Source organism: Nicotiana tomentosiformis, chromosome 12 (assembly GCF_000390325.3).
Source record: "Nicotiana tomentosiformis chromosome 12, ASM39032v3, whole genome shotgun sequence".
In the NCBI taxonomy this organism is placed as follows: Eukaryota; Viridiplantae; Streptophyta; class Magnoliopsida; order Solanales; family Solanaceae; genus Nicotiana; species Nicotiana tomentosiformis.
Window position 1 is genome coordinate 31,938,657 of NC_090823.1, and position 12,111 is coordinate 31,950,767.

Below are 12,111 nucleotides of genomic sequence, written 5' to 3' on the forward strand. Positions count from 1 at the left end.
GGAGAATTAGCTAAGATTTGGCTTTGAGTAAACGACCTCGAAATCAGGATTTGAAGATTTCGATAGGTTTGTATGATGATTTCGGACTTAGGCGTATGTTCGGGTTGAGTATCGGATCACCCGAGAGCAATTCAACGCTTATTATGGAAAGTTGGCATTTTTTAAAAGTTTTAGAATTTTATTAGTTTGGTTTGAAGTGGATTTTGATGTTATCGATGTACGCTTGAGGTTTCGAGCCTTGGAATAGCTTCGTTATGTCATTTATAACCCGTGTGTGAAATTTGAAGTCATTGCGGATAGATTTGATACATTTCGTCACAAGATATACAATTTGGAAATTCAAAAATTCATAAGTTTGATTCGAGGCGCAATTCATGATTTTGCTGTTGTTTGATGCAGTTTAAGGATTCGACTAAGTTTGAATTGTATTTTTGAACGTGTTGTATATTCGGTTAAGGTCTCAAGAGCCTTGGGTAAATTCTGGATGGTTAACAAATTAGATTTTGGACTTAAGGAAAAGCTGGAGAATTCTGGTTGCTGGTGCAACCGCTTCTGCGCAAGATTCACCGCAGAAGCGAGGCAATGAACCGCAGAAGCGGCTGGGAGTGACCTGGGCAGAGGTCGCAGGTGCGAAGGAATTCTCGCACCTGCATGATCGCAAATACGACCACTGGAGCGCAGAAGCGGAGTTTCCTGGGGAAGGCTGGGATCGCAGATGTAGTCGAGTTCCGCTGATGCGGAACCACACCTGCGCCGGATCCATCGCATAAGAGGAAAGTGTGAGGGAGTGCTACTTCGCATAAGCGGCAATGTTGTCGTGAAAGCGAGTCCGCAAAAGCAGACCTTTTGTCCGCAGAAGTGAGGAAAACTGTAGAAGCAAGGAGGAGCATCGCATCTGCGGAGCCGCAGAAGCGGCTAATGTACCACAGATGCGAAAGGTCTCTGGGCAGTGTGTTATTTTAAAATGGGGGTCGACCCATTTTCACTTCATTTCGTCCAGGAGAGCCAATTTTGGAGTGCCATCTTCATCATCTATTATGGGGTAAGTGATTTCTTCACATTATGAGTTAAATACATGGTTTATATATGGATTTAAGCATGAGCATTTGTAGAAATTTGGAATTTTGGTGGAAAACCTAGAAATTGGTATTTTTGGATTTTGACCACGAAATTGGTCATGGAATTGAGAATAAATTATATATTTGAGTTCGTAACGTTATGGGTAATGTTTATCTTCAAAAAAAATTAGAATCTGGGTACGTGGGCCCGGGGGTTGATTTTATAGACTTTTCGAGCGGAGTTGGGAATTATTATAACTTGAATTATTATGAGTATTAGAGTATATCTTTATTGGTTTGCACATTGTTTGACTAGTTTTGGAGAGACTCGACGGGCTTCGTGATTAGCCGCGAAATAATTGTACTCCTCTTACAAATTTCTCCCGCGTTATGCGTTCTCATTGAAAGGTTTTCCTTAAAATTTATAACTCACACGCCTATTCGTGAGTGGGGTCAAGGACCCGTCCAAGCTTCTTATTCTAATGGGATCGGGCCGTTCGCCTCGGCAATATAATAGATACATCTATGGTTAGTGTCGTTCGATACTCGGTAATGCACACATTATGATGGGATCGGGTCGTTCGCCTTGGCGAGATTATGTATCATACTCTCATGGGAGCGGGTCGTTCGCCTCGGCAATACAATAAATGTATCTATGGTTAGGAAATATTATGATGGATCGGGTCGTACGCTTAGGCATTTCTATAAATTACTCCTATGAAATCGTGCGTAATAATTGGCAAGAAGCTAGTATATCTGTGAGTTTTCCTGATTTGAACTGTGACGACCTATCTGGTGAGGTCCATTATATATATACTCTGACTGAGGAGGTAACTACTAACTAAGAGCTTGAGTTATTAGTGAGAGGAGAATTGTACCATGTATTTACATTTGTTATTTCGTTTATTTACTCTGACTCGTATATGTTTACTTCTACTGTATCTGTCTTATTGGACTACTAGTAAGTATCGATGTCGACCCCTCGTCACTACTTCTCTGGATTTAGGCTATATACTTACTGGGTCAGATTGATTTATGTACTCATGCTACACTTGTTGCACTTATTGTGCAGGTACACTTGTTCATTAATGTAGTTCATATAAATATTATCATGTACCCTGTAAATTTTATTTCATACTATTTAATTAACGAAAATTATGATTTTAAAATACTAAATGGGTAATTAAGCTGATCAATCACTGTTGGCTTGCCTGACGGCGGTGTTAGGCGCCATCATGACCTTTAGTGGATTTTGGGTCGTGATAGTAGTCGAATGACTCGACATAAAACTGAACCGGTTCTCGAAAATAGACACAATTTTCACCCTTCCTTTCACTACCCTCTCCCAAATTTTCATCAAATGATTTAGCAACTTGATACCCCTATAGTTATTACAATTATGGATATCACCCTTGTTCTTGTACAACATAATCATCTTACTCTGCCTTCATTCTTCACGCATCCTCTGCATCCTAAAAATGACGTTAAACAACCTAGAGAGACATTCCAAGCCTGCCTTACCCCCGTTCTTCCAAAATTCTATCGGGATCTCGTCTGGCCCGGTCTCCTGCTCATCCTACGCATCGCCCTCTCGACCCTCCCCCCTACACACACACACTTATCCGCCTGTAGTATCCAAAGTTCTGATGACTCTCGGTGTGCTCCAGATCACCCAACACAATATCCCTATCCCCTCCCCCATCATTCAAGAGCTTATGGAAGTGTGATTGTCACCTCCGCCTAATATGTGCTTCATCCATCAACACTCTACCCTTCTCATCTTTTATGTACTTTACTTGATAGACCACAGGCCTTCCTTTCTCTCGCGTTGGCCAGCCTGTACAACTTCTTATCCCTACCTCTCCTCTTCATGCAAATGTCCAAACGTCGTAGTCTTAGCCGCTGTGACTGCTAACTTTGCCTCCTTTTTAGCCTCTTATGCCACTCCCTATTGGCCCTCTTCTACACCTCGTATATGCTCTATACTAGCTTCAAATATGCCGTTTTCTTAGCTTTCACTTTATCTTGGACATCTTTTGTCACTCCCCAAACCTGGGGAGGCGTGGCTGACACTCGGTGCCGTGCTGGCCCGAGCGAACTACTCTGCAACTCTTTTTTTCTTTGTAACTATCATGGGCCAATATGAACACAACTCTTTATGTATAATTATAAGTGGGCAAATACTGTATTAATGAACCATCTTTCTTAAAACATGAATACATATGGCCGTCAAGGCCTCTGACATACTGTACAAAATGAACCTCTATCTACAAAGCCTCTAAGATTATTTGATATTAAATAGAACAGGGTACCGACCTACCCATAATTCGGTAGCAAAACTCTGACACGATGACTCATAGACTCGGCTGCACTCCGAATGAGGTAGAGTCTGACCGATCCTTCGCTGAATGCCAATCTCGTCTACTATGAAGGCTCGTCAAACTGATTATCTATACCTGCAGGCATGGATGCAACGTCCCCAATAAAAGGACGTCAGTACGAATAATGTACTGAGTATGTAAGGCAGAACTGAAACATAACATTAATTAAAGACATATAAGAATCAACCAGAATCTCTGAAGTGCCACCGTATATGCATACTTATTATACTTACATATGTAATACTTCTCTTTGAGACTATTTCTATTATCCATATCGTATAATGTATGACTGTCCAATTGATCAGTGGTAACTGCCCGACCGGCCGTAACGCGGTGGTAAATGCATGACTGCCCGACTGGCCGTAGCTTGGTAGTAAATGTGTAACTGTCCAACCGGGCGCAGCTTGGTGATAAATGAATATGCATGACTACCCAACCGGTGGTAAATAATGATACATAGCTGCCCAACTTCCCGGCCGGCCGTAGCTCGGTGGTAAATGAAGATGCATGTATCACTGTATTATAAACATTAACATCTTTATCATATATCTCAATAGGGAACTAGATACATACTTAGACATGCTTGGATATCATTTTACAGGAATGAATAACGTAGACCTCCTTAACTGCTAAGAGTAGAACTATTTATGAAATAACATTACATTTACATATCGCTACTTGGATCATGCCAAAAGAAATGAGGGATAGCCTTAACGTACCTAAAGTAGGGAAAAATCCGTATAATATTCTTGAGTCACTTCAATAAACTAAGTACATCTTCAATATCTTCAACCCCATCTCACAAAGTTTCAATCTTTGTAACAAATTTTCATCTAATTCTACAATAGAAAACAACAATCAAGAAATTTCCATCATCCACTTGGGTTGAGCAACCTCACTATTCCGCCTCAAATTTATCAAAGACTCACAATAAATGCAAGTTATTATGATTCAAATTCTACGTACAAACGATCGATGTCATATTTTGAGTTCACCGATCCATTTCAACTTTATTTTAAAAGTTATCACTACTTTCCAAATGAAACTCAATATGACGAAGTCTAATAGGATATTTGTCTTTGTATTACTTGTTTGTAATAAATGTGATTACAATAATGTATGTCCTTAGTCATGGTTAATGTAATCAACATAATAGTCAAATTTGACATTTTTTTTTTTTTTGGTTAATGTATATAAAAATATCTTAATTGTTGAATCAATATAAAAAAAAAAATCCCCTTATATCTTTTCTCCTACTTAATTTTATTTTGCAAAAAGTTTCAAAATTATCATCAAGAAAACTTAGGGTCCGTTTGGATTGATTTAAAAAAAGTAGCTTTTAATTTAAGTGTTTAAAAACACTTTATAAGTGAGGGAACTTGTTTTATAAATAAGCAGTTACGTGTTTGGATAAAAGTACTGAAACTTAAAACAAGCTGATGAAGTGTTTGGTAAACAAGTGCTGGTAAGCACTTTTTCTTGTTAAAATGACTGAAATATCCTTAAAATTGTTAACATTATAAAGAAGATGATGACTATAATATTATATTTTTCGTTCATAGCTTCAAATTCAGGGGTAACACGTAAATTCATTGAATGATTTGATTTTAGAATATAGTTACACCAATTAAAAAAAAAGGAAGGATTCAACGACCAAAATATTAAATGTTATGGAACCAAAAAAAGAAATCTAAAGAACAATATTTACAAAATATTGGAATGTATCAAACATTATTTAAAAAACTATTGTTTGCTTCACGTTAAGAACTTCGAGAAATTGACAAATATTGGAGAATGGAGAAAAAAAATATAGTATGTTGTAGGGTTTTTACTTAGGGGTAATTTCGGAATTAAGAAAAATTACAAGGGATAAGAATGTAATATCTTTGGTCAAAGCAATATGGATTTTAAGCCAATTTAGAAAAAAATGGGTTTTTCAACTTATTAGTTTTGGCTTTTTTAAAACAGATTTTAACTTTTTTTAAGCTCATTTTTTGGTTGCCAAACACTTCCACAAGTTAAAAAAAATACTTAAAAGCTAGTTAGACCAGCTTTTAGACCAGCTTTTAAGCCTATCCAAACATGCTCTTAGTCACCTATCAATTTCCTCCCGATTAATGCTTACGGACTATAGTTATTAGTAATGTTGTACTCAACTTTCAAATAACGTTTCTATTTGCCTCCCCCTCAAAAAAAAAAAGAAAAAAAAAAAGAAAGGGAAAGAAAGAAGAAAGAAAAAAGAAAAAAGAAAAAAGAAGAAGAAAAAGATTAGATAATAGCACAAGTATATGAAAAAAAGAGAGTCCCCGTGCCCTCGGAAAAACTGAGGATTTCGGGAAGGGAATAGATGATTTAGACCAATGTCTGTTTTAATTTGACTATATTTTGACTAAACACAAGTCAGTCCGAAAGCTCGCCCTTTTTCTCTACTGCGAGCAGCTTGTTCCTCTCACATCGGGCTTCTCCGGCTCCGGCGAAATCGATCTGTAAGTTTTTACATCTTTCTCTCTCTCTTTCTTTCTCTAAATTTGCTACTTTCTGTCACTCACTCGACAAGAAAACCCTAATCCCCTCGCCGAGTGATTGTTAAAGGTACAATGCAAATGCAAGTGAGATTTTGTCCTTTTTCTCCCCTTTTCCGATGCATAAATATAGTTACAGTTCCGATTTGTAAATATTGCATTGTGCCCAAACTGATCTGCATTGTTAATTACTGTAATATTTCTCTCAAAAAGGGAAGACAATGGATTTTTTAAGGCTGTTGTCATTCTTAAGTGTTGAAGTTAGGTTTGAAGTTACATAAACGGACAGTGTAAAGATTTTTGACATTATAGTGAATTCTGACCTTTGATAGCAGGCTAATTACCATATTTATCGGATTATCAATTAATGCTTATCGAGAAGTTTACCTGTAATTACCTTATAAGTAACCTGATAGCGTAAAGTACACGGACTGAATGAGCTTTCTTTTGTTCTGTTTGTATTTAAATTGTTTATTTTTATAGCAAGTATTTGATATGGAATTACTGTATATCGTATAGAATGCAAGATTAGTTTATTTATTAAAAAAAAATACCAAGACCTAGACTAAATTACTCTGTTTAATATTTGCCATTATGCTTTTACTTTTTGCAGGTTATGGAAACTTCATCTAGTGGATATCGGTTTCGGAGAATACCACGCCACTCCTTTGCTGGTTCTGTGAATTTAGATCCCCTGGTGAGTTTGGTATTCAAGTATTTGGACTTACTAATCCTTAACAGAAACTGATTGAGAGTGGGAGGAAATGATTCTTTATTAGTCTCATGCTGTTATCTTTCTTTTAATTCTAGTTCTTTTTGAATTGTTAATAAAGGATTACAAAGATGAGAAATTTAAGCTTAATATTGTTAAGAACAAAGTCGACAGCGCTTCAGTTTGTGCTGCAAAGCAGTTATAGGCAACTTACTAACAAACCCATACTGTTTGGTCCATAAAGATGCTAAGAAGACCACCACTCGCCTAACCGAATTTTTCATGTATTTATCTTCTGAGTCCCTATGTTGCTTTCAGACTAGATTCACCATGTAATTGTCATCTACTGCAGCCCCTATAAAGCTTGGCCTATTTCCTCCTGCACGATGTGTGCATTGATTTAGAGTTTTTTTGCTCTTTGTATTGTCACCACTCACCACCCTTGCAGACCAAATTGCCTCACTTGGGCCTTCTAGCCCAACTTATTTCCTATTCTGTCCAGAAAGTTTAACAATTATGGGAGGGTACTTTGGTCAACTGTGGTAGTCTCTGGTTTGGGTATTTGGCTTTCTGTTCATTACTTGTGTCTCTTTTACACTAGGCCCGCTTATTTTTTGCCCAATTGGTATCATTTGATATTCAAAACTTTTGCGCCTACCAATTTTGCCGCGCATTACATTTTCTTTCTAACACTGTTACACATGTTAAAGCAATCATTTTTGCTCTAATCGGTATAATCTTCAACATGAGAGTATTCTGATACCTTCCCTTTTTCCTCTACAACCAACTTTACAATTTGTGTTCATTTTTGCTGAAATCCAAATCGAGAAGCCACTACATAGATTGCCTACTTGCTAGAGTAGAGCCATGCACTACAAATGAATGAGGAGAGGAATAATCTTTCTAAATCTAGTGGGTCCCGATGGGGAAGACTGCTATCTAGCATAAAAAGCATTATCCTTGTTTTTAGGACTCGTTTAACCTCAATTCTAATTGGAAATTGAAAAAAGGGTAGAAATAGGTTCCTAGTTTTGAGACCTTCACCACGATAGTCACTTTTCGGCAGGACCCACCTAGTGGTCAAATCTTCCCACAAGACATGGGTTCAGAAAGTTTCTTTGCCTCTCAATTTGACTAGTGATCATAGAAAGCGTAAGTTAAGTAGTCTTTTGCAGTGTTTCCTTGTAAGATGACGATCAATATATTATTTTTGTCAAAAAATAAGTTGAATCTTGAGAAGACTTATGACTATGGGAATTGAGAGTTTGTGGAGTTTTATATGATAGAGATTTGGAGAAGTTGGATCATGTTTTCCATCTCAACAACCTGGTGAATAGGAGTTGCATGTGGTTACTTGAGCATCCATAAGAAGTTGAAACTAGGGGACCCGTTATCTTCTATGCTATTTATCTTAGTGGTAAAAACGTTGAGTAAGATGATAGATGGAGCCGTTGCAAGAGATTCTTGAGACTTGTTGCTTCAAAGCCTCAATTGCAGAGCAAACACGTGTTAGTCACAGTTATTGTTTCGCAGGACGCACTTGTATTCTCTAATCAAATATCTCCCCATTGGCATTATTAAAATGCATCATTGAGACAGATTCTTATGTGATTCCAAGTGGTGTTAGGATTAAGATCAACCTCAAAAAGCGCAAGATCATTCTAGGGTTGGTGAATCATCTAGTACAAGTGCTTAATTATAGGTTTGGAGATTTCTGTACCATCTACTTGTGACTGCCCTGGGGTGTTTTGAACAAGGACCAAGTTGGGTGGAACCCTGTTGTTGTAAGAGTTGAGAAGAGGTATTCATAAGAAAAGGGAAGAAAATACTAATTAGTAGCAGACTATCTAGCTTACACATATATTATATGTCTCTCTTCCCGGCTCCGAGTAATGTGATAGAGAAATTGGAAAGACTCCAAAGGAATCTTGTTGGACTCAGCAAACGGAGCACAAAAGTTTCGCCTGGCTAATGAGGAGGTTGTCACCTCCCTGGGCTTAGGGCGAGGGACCTTAAGAGTTTTCAACAAGGTACTACTTGGGAAGTGACTATGGAGATTCGAGATTGAGGAATAGGCATTATGAAGGGAGGTAAAAAGGGCAGCCCGGTGCACTAAGCTCCCGGTATGCGCGGGGGTCCGTGGAAGGGCCGAACTACAAGGGTCTATTGTACACAGTCTTACCCTGCGTTTCTGCAAGAGGTTGTTTCCACGGCTCGAACCTGTGACCTAGTCACACGACAACAACTTTACTAGTTACGCCAAGGCTCCGATATGAAAGGAGGTAATAGCAGAAAAAGATGAAGTTGTGGAAGGGGGATGCAGATCTTAAATGAACTTATGGATGCAACATTTTGGAGGAATATCATGAAGGGTTGGGACAATTCCAACAACTTAGTTACTTATAGGGTAGGGAATGGAATAGCATCATATTTTGGGATCAATGGTGGTGTGGCTTATTCAACGTCTACATGTTTGAGGGAGGTTGAGTACTAGTGAAAGCTAATATACAAACGTTGAATATATAGGTGAAATATTGGCTAGGACTCAAATTTAAACATAAGATTTTCGTGTTGGATATTTCGAGAGAAGGAAAGTAACAAAGCATTTGCATCTCGTAGAATGGTTGTGAAAGGGGATAGAAGTGTATGATTACAACTCGAAGTATTTTTTAGCAAGGTGTAGTTTCGTAGGGGTTCACTATTGAAAATAAAGGGTCAAACAAGCAAGGTGGACGAACAAAATTACATATTGAAAGGTTTCTTTTTCACTTGGCTAGTAGAGAGAGGAATGATCTTGAAAGCTGAAAACTTAAGAGGATAATAACATATATTAGTGGGTACCTCATGTGTAAGACTAGCAACGTGGATCAACTTTTCATATGTTGTTAGGCAGTTACTCGCTTATGGTTGGAAAATTTGAGATGGTTCAAACTATATTAGTGATTCCAGCGACGTTGAATGAGATACTATTCAGCTGGGCCTTTATAAGATGAAAAAGAAGAATGGAGGATGTTGCTTTAATAGCACTAATGTGGATAGTTTGGAAGTGAAATAAGAGAGCTTTTGAAAGATTGATGAAGATTTTGTAATGTTGGCTAGTGGCCTCTTATTCCACTTTTTTGGAGTGCAACCATGGAGTTCCAATTTGTATACAAGATTAGGCGTCTTTCATAGAGAATCCCATATTTTTGAAGATTCTTAACTTTTTGGTATACCACATGTATACATGAGTTGTCTCCTTACCCTTAATAAAATTTGTATCTTATAAAAAAAGAAGTTTTAGAATGCCCAACAATGTTAGCATTTGTTTACTCGAATGGTGACAAGAACATTCTAATCCAAAATCTTCCTTGTTGGAAAAATAAAAACCTATGCATGACCCAAGTGATGATGAGATTGGTGGGTAAGTAGGAACTAGAGTACACTTGAGTTTAGTGCAACTAAGTGAAGAGAGGAGAACAATGCGATATGTGCAATGACATTTTATAACATGTTGCCATTGAAGCCTTATCATCCTTTTATGATATTCCTCAGATGCCTGCACCTAAATGGAAGCGTGCTATATTTACTCATCCTACCCCTTCCATAACTCCATACTTTTTCAAAGGCACCTTCCTTCATAAAGCGTGCTTCTCGATCTTGAATCTCCATAACCATTTCCTAATTGGGCCTTGTTGAAAATCAGAGTTCTTTCACCACAAGACCCCACAATCCTTTGGAGATGTAACGTGCTCCCACCTGACTAACTGGAACTCCCTAGTCCAATTTGTTTAATCCCATGGAGAATTCCTTTATAGCCTTTCAATTTACCTGGATGTTCTTTCTACCTATATGATGTCTTTATTTCCCTTATCAGCAAGTGTAGAAAAGAGGCTAAAAGCTTTGAGAAGAAACTTCCTGTGTCATGGAAACAAAGAAAAAAAATAAGGATCCATTTAGTTAAATGGAAGACCCTGACTATCAACAAACAAAAAAGAGGATTGGAAGTTAGGAATCTAAGAAAGCATAAGAAATGCCTCTTGATGTAGTGGAATTTACTCAGTCAACTAAGCATATAAAGATTTGAACTAGGTGGGCTCTCAACTCAGTTTATGGCCTCGGAACCACATATGGAAAGTAAAGGTGCCTTATAAAGTGGCATGTTTTTCTTGGTTGGTGGTTAAGGAAGCCGGCCTTACTCAGGAGAACCTAAGATAGAGGGGTATACCAATTGTATCTAGGTGTTATGTGTGTGGACATGATGCTGAGACCATTAACCATTTGTTTCTATATTGTGAAGTGACCAACCAGCTATGGGATTTGTTTATCAACCTCAGAGATACTAGATGGATAATGCCGGGAGAACCTTTGAACTCTTACTAAACTGGAATACAGGGGCAAGCTTTACCACAGATAAAGACAGATGGAAAATTCTCCCAACAACTATTTGGTGGACAGTTTAGAAGGAAAGGAACTCGAAATGTTTTGAAGATATAAGCAACCCTCTCCAGAAAATTAAGATAAAGTGTATTCTGCTTTTTGTTCTTGGTGTAAATCAGAATACATAGATGATCTTGTTTCAATTCTAGTTGTTTTAAGCTCCTTGTAAGAAGAACATGGATTGTATTTTTGTTTCTTTTGAGTTTTGATGTAACACTCATATTATGGTTTCCCGCATACGTGCTGATGATTTTATGAATATACGGGATACATTACCTTCTCAAAAAAAAAAAAGAAAAAACTTTTGGTGGTGATATTGACAAATGCGTGAAGCAATGACTGAAGTACGTGAGAATGTCGGACGATGTATTCTTAATTTTACTTTACCCTCTTTTGCTAGGTACCTCTTATGTCATCCTGCTACCCTCTTCTCAGCTCTTTCAACCAGCAAAAAACAAAGCTAGTTGCAGAGATGCAAGAACTTTAATTTTAAATAACTCATTTTCCTCTTTACAAAGTGGTTTCCTTTCTTCCAAAACTTGACTCCAATTTTTTGCACGGACTCATACCGTTTGATCCTTATTGGAAGCGCCAAATGATAAACCGAGATAGGGCGAGCTCCAACCCTGCTAATGAGCACCAGCTAAATTCTCAATTGTTCACTTCATTCATTGGAATGATCTGACACTTCTTGTGGTTGATCATGGCACTTCCTGGAGCCATATAAGAACCTATGTCAAGTAATGCAGTTTATTAATGTTAGTGTCATAGAAAACTGAAGTATTGTCAGCAAACAAGAGGTGTGAAATCCTCATTGTACATTGCACTCCGAACTACGATGTTTACGGGGATAGAGATACTTTTTTGGGGACTTCATGGGTGTATGGTCCAATTAGAAAGGGGCCAAGTTTTTAGTACATTTTATTGGATGATCTCTAACAGATGTTTTGTGTGTCTTAGTTGAAAGTATGTTTTGTATGAAACTTTTTTTTATACATCTTATAGCCGGATTTCCCCTT

At 37.7% G+C, this 12,111-nt stretch overlaps 1 protein-coding gene across 3 annotated transcripts in view; it reads left to right on the forward strand.

Annotated features, from left to right (window-relative positions):
- Window positions 1-5,619: 5,619 nt before the first annotated feature.
- LOC104110727 (guanine nucleotide exchange factor SPIKE 1) overlaps window positions 5,620-12,111 on the forward strand; it is a 56,687-nt gene continuing 50,195 nt past the window's right edge. The window contains exons 1-2 of one of the 3 annotated variants that reach the window (XM_009620264.4): window positions 5,620-5,925; window positions 6,575-6,658. In XM_009620264.4, the coding sequence (XP_009618559.1) occupies window positions 6,578-6,658 (81 nt within the window). In that variant the 5' untranslated portion in view covers window positions 5,620-5,925; window positions 6,575-6,577. Of the gene's footprint in view, window positions 6,049-6,574; window positions 6,659-12,111 lie in introns of all 3 variants that reach the window. The other 2 variants (XM_009620265.4, XM_018775796.3) reach the window with 2 other exon arrangements.